At 39.0% G+C, this 24,206-nt stretch overlaps 1 protein-coding gene across 3 annotated transcripts in view; it reads left to right on the forward strand.

The window, feature by feature from the left end:
• The window catches only part of LOC131689119 (melatonin receptor type 1B-A-like), a 150,299-nt gene extending 126,405 nt beyond the window's left edge, over positions 1-23,894 (forward strand). For all 3 annotated transcript variants that reach the window (XM_058973965.1, XM_058973966.1, XM_058973967.1), the window contains one exon: positions 14,115-23,894. In XM_058973965.1, coding sequence (XP_058829948.1) covers positions 14,115-14,828 — 714 coding nt within the window. In that variant the 3' untranslated portion in view covers positions 14,829-23,894. The remainder of the gene's footprint in view (positions 1-14,114) is intronic.
• Positions 23,895-24,206: the final 312 nt, after the last annotated feature.

Raw genomic sequence — 24,206 nt, forward strand, 5'->3', positions numbered from 1 at the left:
GAAAATTTACAAATTATGCTCAAAAACACAATTTCGTCCACAGCTTCTACAAAACATAATGTTTCGCAACAAAAACACATTGGATAATGCGTTTCACATTACTTAAGGTACACAACGAGAGACAACGCTTTATGTCTAATAGAAACGGAGAAAAAGGGGTTCCGCCAACTTACCCCAACCGCCAACTAGCCCCGGGCTCCCCTATATTATTTGTTTCTGAAATTTTATGTTTGACATATAAGCTGAAAAAAATATTAACAAAACTCGGAGGAGCGAGAACTCATGCCTCTTTTTACCTCTAAACCCCAACCCTTACACAGAACTACTGCAACGCTCTAAGGAACGAAGAAAACAGTTGTTTAGGGACGATTCATAAATTACATAACGCTTTTAGGGGGGAGGGGGTACGACAAGTTGTGACATGTTGTGACATAGGGGGAGGGGGAGTAAGCTAGATCGTTACGTAATATGTTTTCACCGAAGAAAAAAAAATTTCAATGAATAACATAATAGAAGAGGGGGGGGGGGGGTGGAGACATTTGTGACAATTTGTTACATGGGGGGAGTCAATTTTGGGCAATTTTTACGTTACGTAATTTATTAATGGCCGTTATCCACAAGCATGACATGCCCGGCGCATGTGCACCGCATTGTCTAAAAGAAAAAAGAGAAGAAACAGGTGGTTCACTGAAGTGTTCCAATCACGTTTGTGCTTGGAAATTTAAAGCCAATGCCATTCTCAATGATAGGTAAGGGACCATTCATAAATTACGTAACGCAAAAATTGCCCAAAATTGACTCCTTCCTCCCCCCATGTAACAAGTTGTCATAAATTTCTCTATCCCCCCTCCCCTATTACGTAACAAATTCCTCGAAAAAAAATTGTTTCGAACCGATCTGGCTTACTCCCTCTCTCCCCCATATGCCACAACTTTTCGTACCCCCTAAACGCGTTACGTAATTTATGAATGGTCCCTAATCACCAGATGGAACTTTCTAAATGGAGCCTAACTTTGCAGGGATGATTGCTTTCGACGATAGCATGTTTTTGTTACAGCTCAGCAAAACAAAAAAAAAGTAAAATGCTACAGGCCACCCAAAAAAAAAAATTTGTTGTTAAAATTTCCAAAAATAGTTAAAATTTGTTTAATGAAGATTACCACTAAACACAAAATAGTTTTTTTTTTCACGTTTTCAGCGAATTTTCAACTTTGAGCTTCAATTTCCTTTAACAGAAAGCTACGATTATTCAAACAATGTGTGTGTATGAAAGGTGTGAGCGTTGGGAAGAAATACTAGTGCGGATGACAACAGACAATCATGTTTTAGTAGTTTTATTTAGATTTTTAAAGAGACCGCCTAGAGGCGGTGTTGGGAACTAGAGGCTTAATTTGATTAAAACCATAACATCCACCAGCAAAATCTAACATCCGGACGATTAACATTGATGTCGTTTGTTTTGTTTTTTTTGTGACATTTGACGTACTAATGAAAGTTTAATTTGTCTTCAAATGCTGTACATAATCGAACAAATAATAACCTGTCATAATAAAATGAAGAAAAAATTTATTTATGGAGAACGTCGCAGGGGATCGGTTTTATTCGTAATCCCCTAAAATTACTAGTCGTAACTCGGTGAACTTATGGCACTCAGAAGAAGTTCATGTATGTTATATTTCAACCAAGTGACTGTCTGTTGGTACGATATGGTTCGAAAACGCGCTACGGAGTAAACAAATGGTTGGTGGTAATTGGCCGGTTCAAGCCCATTCCGCTACCTCCCTGTTTTTTTCTGGTTCTTTTTTTTTTTTTTTCTAATTACGATATGATGTTCATATCGCGATGTTATATTTGAAAGATGCTTTTTGTTAGATATATTTGAACGACACGTTTTACTACATCAGATTCAATGAAAATTTACAGGTTTCTTTCAAATTGTTGTAAAATGACTTATGCAACTAGCATAGCAACATAAGTGGCCTTAATGTTCAGATGTTATCGTCATAAACAGCCAGATTTGAAGGGAATTAGTTTTGGCTCTTGATTTTTTTGCTGCCTGTAAGCGGAATCGATAGTATTAATTAATAAGGGAAAGTTCCCAGTTAGGGACCATTCATAAATTACGTAACGCATTTAGGGGGGGGAGGGGGTACGACAAGCTGTGACAAGTTGTGACATAGGGGGGAGGGGGTGTTAACTAGATCGTTACGTAACATGTTTTCATCGAAGAAAAAATTTTTTTTTCTTGGAATTTGTTACGTAACAGGGGAGGGGGGGATGCAGAAATTTGTGACAATTTGTTACATAGGGGGAGGGGGGAGTCAATTTTGGGCAATTTTTGCGTTACGTAATTTATGAATGGTCCCTTATGGCATATCTGTTATTTCTGGTGTGTTGCACGCTTTATTGCATTTTTGACAAAGTTATATTCTAAGCTTTTAGGTTTATGATGGTATTACCAAATACAAATATGTTTTGTGAATTTGTATTTGGTATTACTATCATTATCGCTGGATGCTCCGTTCAAACATTTTAGGGTTCAATCAAAATGCGCTCTAGGTCCGCAGATTCTGTCTTTCTGGTGTTTAATGACAGATATCGCCAAACTTACTCACCTGCAATATACTGCTCATGATCACATATTTGTCATATATTTGGGGTTATTAATTTTTATCTAAATGATTTGTGATCATGGGCAGTAGAACTTGCTGCAGTTTGGCTGAATTTTCTATTGAATACTCATTAGCTCTGAGATACTTACTATATCTGAAATTTTAAGCAGAATAATATTTTTTCGAAATTGCTTATGGTAAACGAAATTGTAAACTTTTGGTTGGTTAGTGAACATAAACAGTGTTGAGTTTTAAAATGTTATTTTTGTGCTCTGTATTAATAGCGTCTAAACCATTGGTTTTGCGGTTAGTTCGAAAAATTTTCGTTATTTCCAAACGCGTTTTTTTCGATTCCAAACAAATTCAAATAGAGACTTACTCTATTCAGTAAAGTTGTAGCTTATTCTAATACCAACAAAGGAATTTGTTGAGAGCACTTGTAAAGTCATGAAGAGGCTGATCATCGTATGTTGATGTCGAGATTCTATGTATGAATAAATGTTGGGTTAACCAAATCGGTTAAAATATTGTCATGATTTAATCACTGTAGTGTAGTGAGCAGCGTAATGTTTTGTTTGATTAGAAGCACAAGTTCCAGTTTTCTAGCTCCCACTCCCTCAGACCGCCAAAGCTTTAGGGCTTTATGACAAAATCATGATTTTTTCAATATTCAAACCGCAAGTCAATATATTAATGTGATGTTATGTAATATATTTTTGCATTTGCGAAATTGTTTATTAATTACAAATACCTTCAAACTGATCTAATTGACTGACATTGTACTTTGAGGAATCTAATTTTTCGAATTTGCCCAGTATTCTTTTTGTTAACTTCTAATTTTATCAGATTGTCATATCACAATAATTAGTCTACAGTATCGAAATAATAGGCCTAGGTCGTATTTAATATTCCAAATAACAATTGGCTTATTAAATAGAATCAGTCACTAAAAATGATTTTATGAAAACATGATTTTGTGAGGCTAAAAAAGTCACCTTTCTCCTAACGTTACTAGAGGCAAACACTGATTGTCTACCTTATGAGATACTGCGCGCCACTTGTGGAATTCTGCAGAAACGGTTAGAGATACGATCAAACCGACTAAAAATTCACCCTTTAGGGTAACAAAATTGCCTATTCACCCTGAAAAAAAATTATATTAAAATTTTTTTTTTGTTGGTCGTTATTGGGATTCAATCGCCCTCACCTTTATAATTTTAGCGCGAACATAGCGTTGCTGTCTCTAATATGTACCGTTCGAACCGTTCTGTCCCGCTCCAACGCCCCGTCACCCATACCATTAACTTATAGGGTAATGAGCTTATTTTCACCATGTTTCTATTTGCCATCTTTGTTCAACGCATTGGGCGACAATTGAGGCACTAAATCCGAATTTTCGTTGCCTCAAACACGAGCATTTCATTGTTTTCAGGGCATTTGTGTTATTAGATTGATTCTAATCAATGAAGCCAAGCTCTTGATGCCAATTCATACGCATTCCATCGATTGTAGGCCGAGTAATTAATGAATTAGTGAGGTACCTTCCTTAATAGGGTGAAAATAGGCAATTTACCCTTTGTAAAAGTAATGGTAGTGGGCCTTCTTGTAGATGGATATACTGGATATATTTTTCCCAGAATTCATTTTACATTCAATATGTTGAACACCCAGAATTGGAACTTAAAATTGCAACGAAAGACGTTGTAACAATGGGAAAAATTGACAAGTGCTCTAAGCATCAGATGCTCGAGAAAACATGAAAACGGAGTGACTGTCGATCGAGCCAGTAAGAGACAAAACTATTCTGTAAGAACAACATTGCTGCATTGCCTTACAAGTTGTAAGTTACAATATTACATCATCACAAAGTGTGAGGAAGTTGATAGAACTGCTGATCATCGGCAATTGTCGCGTCTTCGCGTTTGAATAACTAGATACTTCAATGGTTATCAAAGTTGCTAAACTTTCGTATTCTTTAGTTGCTGTTACTATTCAGCTCTCCCTTGCCGAACACCTGAAATGAATGAATGATAAAATACTTTCATACTTTACTTGATGGGCTATATTGTGTCGATTTCGAAATGTATATATAGTTTATTTAGTAACGTTATAGCAGATCAACTTAAAGGACGTGAGTGTTCAAATCTATGTTTTCTTTCGTTTTTTTATATTGCGATTTTTTAAAGCTAAAATAGCTCAAGCCAGTTTACTGTGCATCTCGACTTTTTTATGTGTTCATTACAGCAAATTAAGTTTTCAAGTGCCGCCCACGCATCATTGTGCAGTCTATTTTTTCTTTGGACGGTCTTAATCCTCAAAAAGGCAAGCTAAAATCGTGGCTTCAACAAGCATTGCTCCTAAGACCCGGTGATATTAAGTCTTTTTTGGCTTTCTATCAGTGAGAGAATTGAAAGCCCGAAAAAGCTCCATCATTTCTGTTCATAATTACAAGTTTATTCAAATTAGAGGATAATTATTGTAACCAGCCGTGCCTCTGAGACTACTTGCCTTTCTGAGGGTTAAAGAATATTATTAATACATATATTTTAAACATGGTATACAACACATAAATGATATGATAGAACGTTTGACAGATGAGTAATTATTGTATTCATCATTAAAGTTGTTTTGAAAAAGGGATATTTTGAAAGCAGTGTATCAGTGATTATGCAATGAGAGCAGATGCGTGCCTTAAGAGACATGATCTTCTACAATTAACAAAAAAATCAAAGCTTTTTGAGCGATTTAGTGGAGGGGCTAAGACATGGTCTTTATTAATCACATAATAAAGGTTCAAGTAAATTTTATTAATACCTCGGCATGCAAAAAATGGATTGCGTTAAAATCGTTATCAATATGATGGCTTCATTCGTCAGTACAGTATTAAAATTCGCACAAAAAACGGGTGTTACACGCAAGCCAATGATTAAATTTTAAAAGCATTTATAGTATGTTTATAAAAGTGCACGACAAACCTACATGATGGTTGAATCAGTTTATTTGTACCCTGCGTGTTTGGCTAGCGTATCATCTACTGCCCCCACAAACATTCAAACTATTCACTATGAACACCATAAAAGCACCTAACAAGAATTATTTTTAATCAGTTTGATTTTTCATTGCGCCTGAGCTAGAAAATATACCACAGAAATACGCCATATGCACCTCAGAGAGCTTGGAAGCGCTCTACGAGTTAGGATAGACTATCCACTACCATCTCATGAGCTCAAATACTCACACCAACGCCCCAAAGAGATACAGTATATGCGCCCCAGAAAATTTGAAAGCGCCCGGCAAGTTAGGATAGACTATTCGCATAACGCCCCATGAGCATACTACCTACCCGTTAGCTCAACATACTCATACTACTGACCCATAGAGCCTGAAAACGCCCTGCAACTTAGGATAGATTATTACCGCCTCATAAGCTTAAATACTCATTTATATGCGCCCCAAAGATACTGAAACCGGTTGAAAGTGCCTTGTAAGTTTGGAAAGTTTATTGCCCACCTATCTAATTGCCAGACGAGCCATGGGAATATCATACTACCTCTCCAACGAGTGTGGAAGTGCTCTGCAAAATATGGGAAATTCATACTAGCGCCCAATACAGTCTCGGAGTGCCGTGCGAACTATGAGAATATCGCACTTGCGCCCTAGGTAGTTTAAGAGAGCCCTGCGGCCTAAGCGAATATCAAACTGGTGCCCGAGAGACTCTAAGAGCGCCCTGCGAGCAATATGCATATCATGCTGGCGTCCCATATAGTCGCTGTGAGCTATGAGAAGCACCCCAGCGAGTGCGGAAGCGCTCTCCGAGCTATGGGAATATCATACTAGTACTCCAGAGAATCTTACAGCGCCCTACGAACTATGAGAATATGACTAGCGCCCTAGCGAGTTTAAGAGCGCCCTGCGAACTATGTGAAAATGGTAAAAGCACTCGAGAGAATCTAAGAGCACCCTGCAATCCATGAGAATATTAAACTAGCGCCCCAGAGAATTTGTAAGCGCCCAGTAAACTAAGAGAACATCAGACTAGTAACCTAGAGAGTTTGAATGCGCCCTGCGAGCTATGGGAATATCATACTAGTGTCCCAGAGAATCGAAGAGCGCCCAGCGAGATATGTGAATATCATACTAGCGCCCCATAGAGTCTCGGAGCGCCGTGCGAACTATGAGAATATCGGACTTGGGCCCTTGGGAGTTAAAGAGAGCCCTGCGACCTATGCGAATATTAAACTGGTGCCCGAGAGACTGAGAGCGCCCTGCGAGCAATGTGAATATCATGCTGGCGCCTCATAGGGTCATATTAGCACCATAGGGAGCTTTAGAGCACCCTGTGAGCTATGAGAAGCACCACAGCGAGTGCGGAAGTGCTCTCCGAGCTATGGGAATATCATACTAGCGCTCTAGAAAATCTTAGAGTCTCGGAGCGCCGTGCGAACTATGAGAATATCGGACTTGCGCCCTAGGGGTTTTAAGACAGCCCTGCGACCTATGCGAATATCAAACTGATGCCCGAGATACTCTGAGAGCGCCCTGCGAGCAATGTGAATATCATACTGGCGCCCCATAGAGTCATATTAGCGCCCTGTGAGCTGTGAAAAGCACCCCAGCGAGTGCTCTCCGAGCTATGGGAATATTATACTAGCGCTCCAGAGAATTTTAGAGCGCCCTACGAACTATGAGAGAATTTGTAAGCGCCCGGCAAATTAAGATAACATCAGACTAGTAACATAGAGAGTTTTGTGAAGATCATCTTAGCGCCCTGAAGAGCTTGAGAGCGCCCTGTGAGCTATGATACTACGTATCACACTGAGGCCCTAGCGAGCATGGAACCACTCTTCGAACTATGGGAATATGATACTGGTACCCCAGAGAATCTGAGAGCACCCTACGAACTATGGGAATGTCAGATTAGCGCCCTAGCGAGTTTGGGAGCGCCCTGCGAGCTATGGAAATGTTATACTGGCGCCAGAGAGAATCTGAGAGCGCCATGCGAGCGCTGAGAATATAAAGCTAATCTCGAGAGTTTGAGAGCGCCCAGCGTGCTATGGGAATGTTATGCTGGCGCTCGAGAGAATCAAAGAGCGCCCTACGAGCTATGTGAATATTATACTTGCGCCCTATAGAGTCATACTAGCGCCCTAGATAGTCTGAGAGCGTCCAGCGAGCTATGAGAATATCATTATAGCTATGTGGATATCACAATAGCACCCCATAGGGTCTCGGAGCGTACTGCGGACTATGAGAATATCAGACTAGCGCCAATGTTAGTTTTAAAGTACCCGGCGAGCTATGGGAATATCACACTGGCGCCCCAGAGAATCTGAGAGCGCCCTGCAAACTATGAGAATATCAGACTACCCTACAGAGTTTGAGAGCACCCTGCGAGCTATGGGAATATCATGCTGGCGCTCGAGAGAATCTGAGCGCGCCTCGCGCGCTATGCGAATATCATACTAGCGCCCCATAGTCATACTAGCGCCCTAGAGAGCTTGAAATCGATTTGCGAGCTATGAGAATATTATACTAGCGCCCTAACGAGCATGGAAGCGCTCTTCGAGCTATGGGAATATCATACGAGCGGCCCAGAGAGTGTGAAAGCGCCCTACGAACAATGAAAATATCAAACTAGCCCCTTGTGAGTTCGAGAGTGCCCTACGAGCTATGGGAATATCATGCTGGCGCTCGAGAGAATCTGAGAGCGCCATGATATGCTGGCTGCGAGATATGTGAATATCATTCTAGCACCCCATATAGCCATACTAGCGCCCTGCGAGCTATAAGAATACCATACTAGCGCGTCCGCGAGTGTCAAAGCGCTCTCCGAGCTATGGGAATATCATACTGGCATTTTAGAGAGTCCGAAAGCGCCCAGCGAACAATGATAATATCAGACTAGCGCTCTCAAGAGTTTGAGATTACCCTACGAGCTATGGGAACAAAATGCTTGCGCCAGAGAGAATCTGAGAGCGCCCTGCGAGCAATGGGAATATCATACTAGCGCCCCATAGAGCCATACTAACGCCCTAGAGAGTTTGAAATCGGCCTGGAGCTATGAGAATATTAAACTAGCGCCCTAGTAAGTTTTGGAGTGCCATGCGAGCTATGGGAATATCGTACTGGCGCCCCAGAGAATCCGAGAGCGCACTGCGAACTATAGGAATATTAGACAAACGCCCCAAAGAAGCTGTGAGCGCCCTGCGAACTATGAAAATATCGAACTACCGCCTGAAGAGTTTGGGCGCGCCCTGCGAGCTATTGGAATATCATACTGACGCTCGAGAGAATCTGAGAGCGCCCTGCGAGCTATGGGAATACCATACTAGCTCCCCATACAGTTATACTAGCGCCCTAGAGAGCTATGATAATATCGAACTAGCACCCTAGTGAGTTTGAAAGTGTTTATGCTAGCGCTCCAGAAAATTCATGAGCGCCCTGCAAACTAAGAGAATATCGAACTAGCGCCCAAGAGAGTTCGAGAGCGTCCTGCGAGCTATGGGAATATCATGTTGGCGCTCGAGTGAATCTGAGAGCGCCTCGCGAGCTATGTTAATATTTTATTAGCGCCCCATAATAATATTAGCGCCCTAGAAAGCTTGAAATCGATTTGCGAGCTATGAGAATATTATACTAGCGCCCCAGCGACCAAGGATGCGCTCTCCGAGTATCATGTAGCGCCCCAGAGAGTCCGAAAGAGAAGAATCTGAGAGCGCCCTGCGGACGATGAGAGTTTCATAATATCCTAGAGAGTTTGAGAGCGCCCTGCGAGGAATATCATGCTGGTGCTCAAGGGATTCTGAGAGCGCCCTGCGAGCTCTGTGAATATCAGAGCCCTGAAGAGCTTGAGAGCGCCTTGTGAGCTATGATATTATATATCATACTGGGGCCCTAGCGAGTATTAAAGCATTCTGCGAGCTATGGGAATATCATACTGGCACCCCAGAGAATCTGAAAGCGCCCTACGAACTGTGGGAATGTCAGATTAGCGCCCTGCGCGCTATGGAAATATCATACTGGCGCCAGAGAGAATCTGAGAGCGCCCTGCGAGCGATGAGAATATAAGGCTACCCTAGAGAGTTTGAGAGCGCCCAGCGTGCTATGGGAATGTTATGCTGGCGCTCTAGAGAACATGAGAGCGCCCTGCGAGCTATGTGAATACCATACTTGCGCCCCATAGAGTCATACTAGCGCCCTGGAGAGACTGAGAGCGCCCAACGAGCTATGAGAATATCGTAATAGCACCCCAGCGAGTGTGGAAGCGCTCTCCGAGCTATGTGGATATCACAATAGCACCCCATAGGGTCTCGGAGTGCCCTGCGAGCTTTGAAAATGACAAACTAGTGCCCTTGCGAGTCTGAGAGCACCCTGCGAATATCATACTGGCGCCCCATAGAGTCATATTAGCGCCCTGTGAGCTGTGAAAAGCACCCCAGCGAGTGCGGAAGCGCTCTCCGAGCTATGGTAATATTATACTAGCGCTCCAGAGAATCTTAGAGCGCCCTACGAACTATGAGAATATTAGACTAGCGCCCTGCGAATTATGTGAATATCGTAAAAGCGCTCGAGAGAATCTAAGAGCGCCCTGCAATCTATGAGAATATTAGACTAGCGCCCCAGAGAATTTGTAAGCGCCCGGCAAATTAAGATAACATATTAGAGAGTTTTGTGAATATCATACTAGCACCCTGAAGAGCTTGAGAGCGCCCTGAGAGCTTTGAAAATGACAAACTAGTGCCCCTGCGAGTCTGAGAGCACCCTGCGAGCTATCGGAATATCATACTAGCATCCTATGAGTTTTGCAAATATCATATTGGCGCCCCAGAGAGTGTGGAAGCGCCCTGCAAGCGATGGGAACATCAGACTATCGTCCGAGAGAATCTGAGAGCGCCTTGCGTGACTTGTAAGTATCAAACTAATGTAGAAACGCTCTGCGAGGTGTGGGAATATCATACTAGTGCTTTCAAGTATCTGAGAGTATCCTATGAGCATATCATACCAGTACCCCATACAGTCTGGGATCGCCATGTGAGTTATGAAAATATCATACTAGCGCGGCAGGGAGTTTGACAATACCCTACGAGTTTGAATAGATTCACAAAATTCCAATTAGCTGGGATCATTAAATTTGCCTTCCAGAATGATAAGGCCAACGGAATTTTTTTTTGGCTCAAAAATTTTTTTTTCGGTTCCAGGAGCTGGTTAGTCGCCGACTAACCGTGACTAACCGCAACTACAGCACTGTATTCACGTGAACGATAAAAAAAGGGAAGTGAATGGATCTCCATGATGCAGTAGGCTAGCAAACAAAAGGTTCCCCGTCGCGGAAGAAAGTCGTTACGTGCTATAGCTTGTTGCGTGTACGAGATCTGACGGACACTTAAAAATATTTGATTTTATTGCATAAAAAAATTTACGTGGTATATTTGAAATTATGCATCTTCTATATAGAGTAAGGTGAAGCAAAAGTGCGCACCTAACAGTTTCCGTAAAATAACTATTGGTAGAAAAGCACTAGAAAATCGGCATGATTACAAATTATTACTCTCATCACACATCTTCAAAACGTAATACTAGATATCTCTTGGTTTAGCTTGTAATCCGAGAAATAGTTATTTTCTTATGAATACTCAAATGCGTACTTTTGCCCCATGGTCGGGGCAAGAGTGCGCATAGCACGGGGCAAAAATGCGCACAGCTTAAATAGCCGATTTATTTCCGCCCATAAATTAAACTAATCAATTTTAGGATATCCATCCCCTCTTACTCTTCCTTCATAACTAAAAAGTACCCCTCCCTCTGCCTCGGTTGATGTTGTTCAGTTTTCCATTATGTTGAAAAAACTTGGATGTTTCATCTTTTAGACAATGTGGTTCATGATCAAACTGTTACCCCTGGTAACATCATTATTTGTCATAGTTGGGTAGATCACTACAAGAATTCTTGCGAATATGCTGTTTATATTGGAAATACATCTTTATTTACATATTCATAGTTTTTTGGTTCTTTTTTAATTACTCTGAGCTTTCGGCACTCTATATTTTTCCTTTCAACCAGTTATGCTGATGCTTTTGTTCCTAAACCGCTCATATCAGTCGTAATTTGACCGGTGAGCTCGCAGTTATTGAAGATGCTGGTCCCTTCTTTAAATCATGGAAGAATTAGTTCAATTTTTATATAAAAAGCTTCACTCGCGTCTTTTGATTTGGGGCGGATATGCTATGCGCACTTTTACCCCACTGTCAGTTTTTTAACTTATTCAATTGTTACGAAAATTACTGATTTTTTTCATTAAATCAAATATATCTCGCAACGAACCATATGTTGAAGATTTTTAGAGTACTGTAGTTTTATATATCCTGATTTATTCAAACAGCTAATTTATGATTCCCAAAATTCAAAAAATAATATCAAATCAGCGAGAAATGGTCCTTCCCCCTTAATTTCAAGCCACTATATTCAAACCTTTCATGTTTATATGTTCGATTAGTTGACTTAATGATACACTAAATTCATACAGAGTTGCCAGGTTCTAGCGCTTGTGTGCTTCTAAAAATCCAATGCGCACTTTTGCCCCACCTTACTCTATTAAGATATAATAAAATTATGTATTTTCGGAAAATCGATGGTTTACTCCAATGCGCGTTTCGGAATGAAAAAATCGGTTAACATACAGCGATGGGATTAATTTAACTAAGAGATTGATTTATGTTTTCCTTTCCGTTTTACACAATTCAGCAAAAGAGCGAACAATGTATATATGTTTTAAGGTGGCAGTAAATTTTACGACGTTGCAACTATGTCCCATCGCCGGTCAAAAAATGAATAAAGTTATCAAAAAAGGCCAAATTTTAACGAAATTGGACCATTTCTACACGTGCCCCAAAGCAATTGAAGTTTTATATGGGAAGTACAAGTAGATAGTCAAATATTGTATATGCAAATTCAAAACTTTTTTAAAAGCGTTCGAAAAATTTCGAAACTTGATAGAGTTCGAGCACACTATAGAAGGTTTCATAAAAAAATGTTATATGATCGAAAAAAATTAGATTTATTTTTGCTGACAGTTCTGGAGCACTTTAACAGGCTTGAATTTGAAATTTTACTCAAAATCGGACCATTTTTCAAAAAATCGAATGTTGCCACCAGTAGAGAGCACTTTGGTAAACACACTCACAGAAAGTGGTTATAATACCCTAATCTTCCAGTTAAGAAGTGAGCCCGTTGACTTTTTCGACATAATGTCATTTTGGGACACCCTAATGTGCGCGGAACAGAGCCAACTGTTTATAATGTACCAAGCAAGCAAATTTGCAAGTTTAATTATTAGGTACTAATAATTTTTGCTTGTTGTTTTGCCTACTAAAAAGTGAAAAAAAATTCGACTACGTAAATTGCATTGGAAAAACCCAGCATATGGCTTGACGACCCTAATGTCCGATTGTATACTGTATCAGTAAACCTTAGCGTCTCCATGTCCATGTTGTTTATAAACAACACCGTTTAAAACATCTATAACTTTTGATTTGGGCAAAATTTGCTCACGAAAAAAAGTAAGACTAATAACTGTAACTATTACCTTTCATTAAAGTACCATCAGTTGTACGTATGTTCAGTAGAACTGATATTGTTGGAATTAGTGTGATTGGATTCATATTCTATGCTGCTACGGACAGTTTAAGCACAGATAACAGACATTTAGGCTAGAACAAAATTTCTTCAAAAACTTGTGTACACTTTCAAATTGATAAACGTTGGAAATCCGTGTTTCACTATTGCCATCTACGCAACTTTTTGCTACACGCGTTTGACAGCTGCCATTGCATCGATCACTGCGCCACCTACAAACGTTTGCCAAACGTATTTCAGACGTCTAATTTATTCGGAATTTCAGTGGCGGGTATTTACACACGTTTCGAATCGAGCATAAATGTCTGTGGTTTAAGGTTTAAGCTAACTATGAAAAATGCAATTTTGATATATCTTTGTTGTCCTGAAATATTATAGAAAACTTACAAATCTTATCAATATTGATCTTTTTCGGCTACCTTTTACAAGCAATTAGAGTATTGTAAAAATTCTATGAGATTTGTATTGAGCATCAGAAAATAAAAATTGAGCGGTTTCTAGCACTGCAAGAAAAGTACCTACCTTGATCAAAACCAGTTTTTCGCGTTTCTTGACCCCAACAATTTTAAGGCTAAATTATTTTGGAACCCCCTATATGAGCTAGAAAAAAAGTTGGGTATGAAAGGGTTAAGTGTATCTTTGATACTGGGAAAGTCGACGTATCGACAAATAGCTATAATGTTAACAACCTACATTATTAGTGTTCCGCTGTGTATAATGGCAATGTAAAATGATGTTATAAATGTGCATTATTGTTTGATGTGCATTAGAAGCGTTGCTGACCGTGTCATATGCCTCCATTTAAATGTATTGCCTGGAACGACGATGAAATGAAATGAACTAATGCTCTGCGTATTTTACCACCCACAGATAATGGCCATTGAGAACTATCTTCGTCTCTGCACTGCCCAGAACGAACGCAGCTGGTTCAACAAGACCAACGTGACCGTCATTCTACTGCTGATCTGGTTCGTCGCAAGTCTCTGCTCAGGGATGCAGTTCGTGTACGACATCAGCTTCGATTACTGTGACCGCAAATCGAACCACATAGTCCCATCGGAAGCGGGTTGGATTGGTCTGATGGTGCTGCTTCCATTGTTACTAACCTTCCTGGCGCACATCCGTATCATCGTGGACGTGAGGCGCAACATGAGTCTACCGAACTTCAAGCCAAATTTGGCCTATACCTGGGACCTGTCCCTGGTCCGGTCCAACTTCTACAGCTTCCTCGTGTTTGTTCTGTTTTGGCTGCCGTTTTGCATCATCCTGGCGTATGGGACGACCAAAACTGTACCGAATCGAGTATTTTACAACACGGCCTGGATCGGACTGTCCAAATCCTGCTTCCACAATGTGATCTACTGTCTGACAAATCGTCACTTTCGCAGCGCGTACGTCAGTTTGTTCAACTACTGTTGCTGCAAAACCACGGTTGCCGTTTCCAGACGCCAGCGTACCGACGGTAACCGACCGACGGCGGACGTTCGGGTACACATCATTCCGGGTTACAACATGTACTCGTACACTAGCCCGCAGCGAGCAGGAAACAGCCACTGGGGGAAGCGTGAATGTCACGAGTTATGATCGGAAACGTAGCTAAATTAATCGAAAACGTACCGGCATGATTTCGATTAATTTACTGAGAGATTAGGATTGATAAGTTCGGCGATACCGTTTGTGACTGGAAATAAATAGGTACGGTACCGAATTGACAAGTTTCGCCGTCTGATAGATAGAGGTTCCGCAAAAGTATTGTGGCTGAAGTGCAACTCGCGTATTTGAAACAAAAGTTCTAAATTATTTCATAAATTGATAAATTTTCAAATCCAGAAGGAGTTTGGTCCGGAGAAAGATAATAGGGGAAAGAGGGCGAAGATGAACGCTAATTATCAATTCTACACCAGGGTTGCCACTAGTTTTCAAAGAATATCTGGCAGATCAACTAAAAATGTCTGGCAAAATCTGTCACTTCAAAGCGACCTCAAAGTCATCAATATTTATCAATCGATTTTTAATAAATTTTTATAAAATATGCCCCAAATTTCCAAAATTTGTGTGTGCAAACACTTCTTTAATTTAAAAATCTGGCAGAATGAGAGGTTTGTCTTTTTGCCTGGAAGCTGTAAAAAACTCTTGCTGTGCCAGATATATCTGGCATAATAGCATCCCTGTTCTACACATCCATTGCTGCATTGTTCGCAATTTGAGATCAACTTCTATCAATTTAGTAACTTATACTAATACAGTTTCATGCAGAAAGACTTTTAAAATAAGCACAAAATCGTCATTGCAAAATTTGGATTGGAAATATGGACACCTGACATAGGAAAGATGGTCATTGGTAAATAACAAGGACAGAATGATGCGCATCTCGACCAATTAATTGTTTTCTTTAGGTACATCACAAGTTTGCGATAATAAGAATTATCCCAAGATTATGCAATTTGACAGCATTGTGCTTTGTATTCGTGTTAGAAATATGTCCATCTTTCCCTACCCTATTGTATCTGGCATACATACCCAACATTACCTTTTTTGAAGTCATAGTTTGTAACCCTTTTTCGCCAAAAATTTTGCAGATCGGTCGTTGATACTGTAAAAACACTGCTGTATCTTCTCTGTAAGCGAATTGGTTCTCAGAAGTTTCCAGCAAACTGCCCGCGGACAAGGATTATGAAAATTCAGCCTCATCAAAACGTCAGAACTTCAAACATTCCTTGGGATTCTACGAAATGTACAGGAATACCTTATTTTGGTGAAGGCTATATGGTTCGACAATAAAACGGAAGTCCCTAGTCTTCCCACTTATCTTCTTCAATTTAAGTTTCAGGTGCAGCTTTGTTCGATATCAGAAGAGAACCATACCATACCATACCTTAAGCCAAACCCACTGAAACTGGGGATGAAAGAGATAGGAAAGATTGAAAAGAGACACCCGTGAATATCTTTTAACAGATCATCCTTCAGCGCTATCGAAAAATGACCTTTCTCCAACTTAGCTTGCACTCGATAAGTATTCTCGAAGATCCTATACAATCAGCCGGAGCATTGTTCGATAGAGAGAGAACCTCTGCGATTGTGTTTTTTCCCTAGATTTTTTAACAAAATTCTACCCATTGTTTAAGGGATTAAGAGGAGCACGCTTCACGCAACTTTTCTCGTTTGACAGAATTTAAGGTTTTCAGCTGATGGAAGCTTGCTGAAGTTTTTCTGGGTTTCAGTCATCAAATTTCGGTGTGTACGGACGAACCTTATTCGTGTTCGAGGAGGAGGCTTATAAGTTTATTATCTTTCTCGGGGAAAAAACGGCCTCATGACGTTGCAAGACTGTAAGAGGCTCTCTCAAAATATCATATTAACGGGTTAGGTAGTATGAAGAAGGACGATGGGACTTTCACCATTGATTCCCAAGAAACACTTAGTATCATGATCGATAGCCATTTTCCTGGTTCTTTTCCTAATAATAATATACAAACACAGAATCAAATTGTAGCAGAGACTGACTTATATGACGCTGGTACCGAAATACTCAGTGATATCACGGTGTCTTTTTTTAACAACTTTATGCAAAAAAATTCAGCATCTCTGAAACTTCGGGATATGAAAGAATGGGCTTTCCCCTTTCATTTGAAACCAAAATCTAAATAATCCGTCGGGGGGTCCAGAGCAACTTTTTTTTTGAAGTTTTTTCGTGAAAACATAGATTTTACAATGGAACTAGTTCATATTTCTGTCCCTAGATGGTGCTTTAGACATTCGAACAACACTAAAAGTAAGAATCTGATAGATTATTTAATTGTCTACAACTTTGTTACCAACTAAAAACTGATTTGAAATTATCCCGAAAAGTAGTTTAAAATGTTAACGAATTTTAAGTCTAAGTTAGTTTCACAGAAGACCTAGTGGTTTGTCAATTCACAAGCACTTTTTTTATTTGCCAAATAGTTGTGTTTAGTTCAATAGTGAATTCAGCGGAATTTGAGAGCTTGGAAAGTCTCATCTTTTAGCTGAAAATTATAATTCCCTGATACAGGGCACCATTCATATTTTTGGGATGAGAAGTTTTAGATAAGTGTTGACCAAACTAGTATGATATTAATATTCTTTTTCATGATGGTAAGTGATTCCTCCCGCAGAAACAGCTTTTTGAATTATGTATGCCTTCTTTTCATTTTTTTCGATTGTGCCCAGGGATGACTGATAACTATTCTTACATGAATCTCCTACTCTGTTAGCATCTTCGTATAAAATTGACTTGTCCTGAACATCAACCTTTATATTTGAACAAACTCAATGAAACTTTTAACGCACCATTGCAATATTTCGCGGATTTCATTGCAACGTTTGGTTAAAAACGCTAATTATCCGTTTTCAAAATTAACTCAATGTGACAAACAGTGAGCAAAAAACTTTGGATCAAGATAATTTTTTTGGGATATATTCGAAGACTTCTATGTATATAAGATTATTGTTGCACACAAATCATATTATGTTTTCAGTAATACATATCGCATAATCTAGGATCAATTAAGTAACGATATCTCGCATAATTGATAGGAAATGGCCGTAAAATCCAACTGCCACAATATGCTTTGCGGAGAAAATTTGAATAAATCGTTTCACGCTAACCACTAATTTGGACAGTTACTGCTGTGGTTTGCGTTAAATCAGAAACGGTGTGTCCCAACATTTCGTCTTGAACGGAATTATAATAGCTAACTTAAGCGATCATAACCTAAATTATACGACGCATGAACCTTTCTAAAACATAAATGTAAGCAAACCCTTGCAACCAAGCAATACCTTCCGATGAATGGTAGTCCCTTCGACTCTATCGGGAAAGATTACAAACCAAAAGCACAAATAGTTTTCTGACTCTGTCAAACATCCTTATTTTCAGAAGTTCAATTAGAATTGTCAACGTAATGAATCCCGTCTAATATGTTCATGCCACTAAACCCAATTATTTTTTTGGTCATGTAATAAGTGCGAGAAAACATATTTCCAAACCACTAGACCTCGTGTGAAACTATCTTAGATATAACATTGTTAAAATCTTAAACAACTTTTCCGGATGATTCAGATAAAGCACCATCTAGGGACAGAAATATGAACTATCTCCACTAGTAAAACCTATATTGTTACGAAAAAAACTTCAAAAAAAAAGTTGCTCTGGACCCCCCGACGGATTATTTTAATCTTAGTTTCGAATGATAGGGGAAAGCCCATTCTTTCATATTCCGAAGTTTCAGAAATGCTGAATTTTTTTGCATACAATTGTTCTAATAAATACACCGTGATATATTTACAGACGCAAAGTTGGAATGGGCGATAGACTCCTTTGAACCATTCAAATCACCAGGGATGGATGGAATACTGCCAATGCTACAAAAAAGTAAACAGCATGTCATAATTTCGAGAACCTTTAGGGCAAGCCTGATACTAAACTATATACCTACAAATTGGAGACAAACAAGGCTAATATTAATACCAATATCGAGGAAGCGAACTACGTCACTTCCAGAATCCTTTAGGCCAATCCGCTTAACCTCCATATTTTTGAAAATAATGGAGAAAATGATTGATTTACATATTAAAGCAGAGTTTTTGAAATGTTCTCCACTGAGCGAATTTCAATTCGTATATCAAAGCAACAAATCAACAGTCAAATATTTACACATGTTGGAAAACTAGAGAATTCTTATGATTAGCCCGCTGGGAAACACGAGACTGACCATGAAAACAAATTAGGGATGTCCTCAAGGCGGAGTTCTATCACCCTTATTGTGGTCATTAGTTGTAGACGAGCTATTGAAATAATTAATTGAAATGGAATACGAAGTGATTAGATTTGCAGATGACGTTGTAATCCTATTGAAAGGAAAATGTATGTTATCTCAAATAGAATGCAATTTGCATTGAATTTCACTTCGAGGTAGTGTAAAAAGGAGGTAACTCACTTCGAGGTAGTGTAAAAAGGAGGGCCTGAATATTAAATATTGTGGAGTTGTCGGGAATGGAAAAGCCGATAGCTAGCAAGAAGAGGATCTTCCACTAATTTTATCGGCCCAGAACCATTATGTGGAGTCTCATCGAGCGCCCTCAAAATGGAACTGAATAAGTGGGAAAACACAGCTATAAAAAGCAATTGGTGTACCATACAAGGACTATGCATCATGACAGGACTATTTACCGGACACTGTCCTGGTAAATATCATCTTAAGAAAATTCGTAAGCTTTCAAACGATACATGCCGCGTCTCCGGATCTGAAAGTGAAACATTACGAAAGCAGTGCATTGATACAACGCAGACTAAGAGTCCTCGGTAAATTTTTGGACTGCAAATCCCAAACAGGCAATAAACTTCATACGAAGTGCTGTGCCTAACTGGCAAGAGTGTGTATCTCAATAACGACAATCACTCATCAATAGTGTTATGTCATAGTATATAGTTGCACTTACATTAACGAAGATGCATCCCATAATAGACCTGAGTACTGGTCTCAGTGGTACGCCTCCTACAAAAATCGCATCCTTTGCTCGTATGTATGTATGTTTATTGGGGCTTTAACATAATTGGTTATTCGCCCTTCTTTGCTCGTCGCTGAGGCAGGCAGAGAGAGAGGAGAAAATTGAGTATTGGCAGCTGTCCTAATGGCGGCGCTCTGTCACCTTTGCTATGGATCCTATTTGCCGACGGCCTGTTGAGGAAACTCAATGAGCTTGGATTTCAAACCTACGGGTTTGCTGACGATTACCAAATACTAATTACTGGACTTTGCATCGGAACAATTTTTGACTTAATGCAACAAGCATTAGGAGTTGTCGAACAGTGGTGACGACAAATTAAATTATCAGTTAATCCAAACGACTTCACAACTTTCGTCCCTTGCAGTTCTTCGACTAAGAGCTACTGTGTGCAGATCATGTCAAGTACGTTGGAGTTATATTGGATTCCAAACTCAACTGGTCTGCTCACATTGAGTGCAGAGTTAAAGCATGCATGGTTTTCGGGCAGTGCAGACGAACTTTTGGAAAGACCTGGGGCCTCAAACCCAAATACATCTATTGAATTTACACGACAACTGTACGTCCATTACTGTCATACGGATAACTTGTGTGATGGCAGAGGGAAGAGGTGATGACGGTCCAGTCGAAGCCAAACCATCTGCAAAGAATGGCGCTCATGGCGTTGACTGGTGCTTTCACCACGACTCCGACTGCTGCTCTTCAGGCTCATCTAAATATCAAACTATTACATATACACTTTAAACAAGCAGCATTACCATATGTATACAGAGTGAAGGTTATTGGTCTTTACAACAGTAGCCATGTTGATCTTGCTACCAGTGCCACACGACTGTGGTCACAAATGGTTACATTGGGTGAAGATATTCTTGCTCCCAGCGATATTACACTCACATGTAGTTTTTCTTTCAATGCATTCCACGTGAAGAGTCCTTCTCGTGAGGAGTGGATGTCTGGCTATATGGAGAAACAACAACAAACGCAAGGGGCCTGTTATACTGACGGCTATCTGATGCAGGGACGTGCTGGTGCTGGTGTCTACTGTCGTGAAATGAGATTGGAACAATCTCATTCGTTATGCAGATGCACTGTACTGTATACCAAGCAGAAATCTTTGCGATTATGTGCAGGATATAATCGACCTTTCGACAGAGCTTGTTCGCCAGTTATAAACTTCTGCTCCGATAGTCAGGCTGCAATCAAAGCTCTTAGCTCGGACAAATCACGGTCCAAGTTAGTGATTTTATTATCATTTATATTCACGGAAATATTGCCTCTAACATTACCGCATTAGACGTGTAGTTACACGTTGGTCTTAACAATGAAGCTTATTGCTTCGGCTGAACTTTTGAACGTTATCAGCACACAATTACGCACATGATGTAGCTGTATTTGAGACACGTTAATTATGTTGTTATACTCCATTTCTACCGTTAGTAACTGTTATATGAGTTTGTTTAAAGTCGATTGTAGTTTTTCTCAGGTATGTTACATTTTTCTTCTATGGCTCCCTCATCGCGCTTCACAGTACGGGATCAACGGGACGTATCTGTTACTGCAGTGTATGAGTAACAAAGCGACACAAGTAGCATTTTTTCGCGGATGTGCGTGGAGGTTATAAAATAGCGGGAAAAGCCCCAAATGGTGCATGCGTTAATGAAAGATTAAAGTCGGTCGACAGTTGGTATGATTTTTTGCCTGTTGATTTCTCGCATTTCGCATCCTTATGTGTTAGCCATAACAAACTGATAATAGACACTTCGATAATGTGAATCAAATCGAATGGCTACGAATTAACGTCGTTACAATGTACCCTTTTCTTGATGGAGTGACCTGCAAAATGTTTTAAATGCGGTTTGAATGCCAATCAGTTCACGACCTTACTAAGAGAAAACTAACTTATGGTAGAGAAAATGCCATTCACATGCATTATATCCGTTAACATTTTGCTGATTTCTGAACTTTGATGGAGGCCTCCATAATACATTTAATGGTATATTGCTTCATTGTTTAGTGGCAATGTGCACAGGCGACACTCTAGTCTAGTCTATACACAAACATTCAATACATGAAGGGATTCTAGGAAATTGCAGACATTCGTCTACAATTTTTCTTGTCAATATGTTAATGTTTATGGTACATATGGTATGTGACACAATCATTAAAACGGACAACTGTACAGCGTACAAAACTAAGATAATTCAAAATTCTGCGGCAATCCAATTATTCATGCAATGAAGAATTTAATCACCGAAACGTGGAGAAAATTGGCGAAATCGATTAATTAATACTAAACATGAAGACATAAAACGTCTAAACAGCTCCGAGAACCGAAAAAATAAAAAATTAACTAAAACTTCTACATAAAAACCTGTTTTAATCCACCTAGCGGTGCAATTGTGCCTTTCTGAAACATGAAAACGAGAATTTTTGCGTTGTTTATATTCATTATAAGCTTCCAAATGTATATATTACATTTTTATTACACACGACATGACAACTATATACAAGAATAGAAATCATTATTCGAGTTCTAAAAGAAAAAACAGCCACAATAATATTAAATTACAAAAAAGGTGCGAAATCGGCAAAGTCCCAAAAAGTCAATTTTATAAAAAAAAAATTTCGTGATGACATAAAATCTCGACGTTTCATGCATTTTAAAGATGTTTGGCATCAAAAATACGAATTCGATTTCTGAAATTTCATGAGGTCCCCCGTTTGAAAAAAATTAAGTTCCGGCTTATATGGGAATTTCATATGTGACCGGACGATTTAGTCTATATTTCCGGACCCATATAAGCAATCCGTACGAAATTTTATAGACATCTATGGGGATATTATAGCTATCATTTGGGACTAAGTTTGTGAAAATCGGCCCAACCATTTCACAGTGGTCCAGATCGCTAATTTAGGAGGAATTTTTACTTTCTGACAAACCTGTATAATTTAGCCGTATCATGTCTTAGGATGAATTTGTGTACTTTAGAAGATGCTTCTTTTTATTGGAATAGTTATTAGGGTGGTTCTAATTTATCTAAAATACGAAAATAAACTTTTTACTGATGAAAGATAGAGCTCCACAGTCTTCCACAAAGTTGTAAAGTAACTTATTTTGAATAAATTTGTTGAACATATTAAAGCTCTATCTCTTTTAGTTTTTGTTATACAAGAAATTTAAAAAAAAAAGATTAGGGTGTTCCTGAAAAAAAGGTTTTTTTGTATAACTTTCGTATCTTTTACTTTTTGTTAACACAACCTTTGAACAGCTTATTGAAAACTTCAAGCCGAGTATTTTTCTCCAAGACACCGAAGGTCTAACTTTTTTCTTTAAAAAGTTATGGACACTTTTCGTTAAAAAAATAGCCTATTTCAAGGCTCAATATCGCTGATGCGGGCACCTAAAATTGAATTCTGTTTCCACCACATGAAAGACCATACTTATTAGTATATTTGAGCAAAAATTGGCGAATACGATATTTTTTTAAAATTTGCAATTTAGATTTAAAGTTTGTAGTTTTGCAGGTTCAACGCATTAAAGCATTTACACACATATCGTTGTATTATGAAAAAAGCCACTTTCAAATATCATTCTCTCATCGCAGCAAGCTTTGCATAAGTGAAACGACTGTCAAAAAAGGTTTCTGATTTTATTCGTTTTAAATAAAACTAGTAAATATGGATATTAGTCGAAGAGAGTTGGCGAATTTGCTTATTGCTGGTAAAAAGACAGATGAACTGCTTAAGTTCATTACAAGTAGTAATCCAAATGTAAAATTGAGACTTGTTAATGTTCGAAAGAAATTTTATATTTTGTTAAAACAACCTTTGAACAGCTTTTAGAAAACTTCAATCCACGTTTTTTCATAACTCTGAAAGTCTAACTTTATACTTTCAAAAGTTATGGAAACTTTTCGCTCATAAATAGCCCTTTTTCAAATGTCATTATCTCTGATTGGGGCAAATAAAAGTAAGTTCGGATTGAACCATAGAAAAGAACATACTTTTAAGTATATTTGAGCAAAAATTGGAAAATATTATTTTTTTTAAGCATGTAATTTTAAATTTACTAACCAAAGTTTTAAATTTTATCGCATAGCGACATAAAAGAAATTGCCTAAAGCCTTTGTATTTCCTTTTCTGTTTTGCTTACATATCAACAATACAGAATGTGTTCATTAAAAATAATTTGGCTATGACAACAATTTATGATTTATATAAGGAGAATTTATTCAATGCCAATTAATTCAAAAGTAGATGCATTGCATTTTCAGGTATATCCAGCGGTGCTCGTTGAATTCGACGTTTACATTTAAGAGAAATTATAGGATCTGATGAAACAAGAAGTCTCTTGAAAACGTCATCAAGATTGACGAGTCGATCGAATTTGCGTGCGTGGAATTCTCGGAATCTGCGAATACTTTTATTCCTGGT

This window comes from Topomyia yanbarensis, chromosome 3 (genome assembly GCF_030247195.1).
Source record: "Topomyia yanbarensis strain Yona2022 chromosome 3, ASM3024719v1, whole genome shotgun sequence".
Taxonomy (NCBI): Eukaryota; Metazoa; Arthropoda; class Insecta; order Diptera; family Culicidae; genus Topomyia; species Topomyia yanbarensis.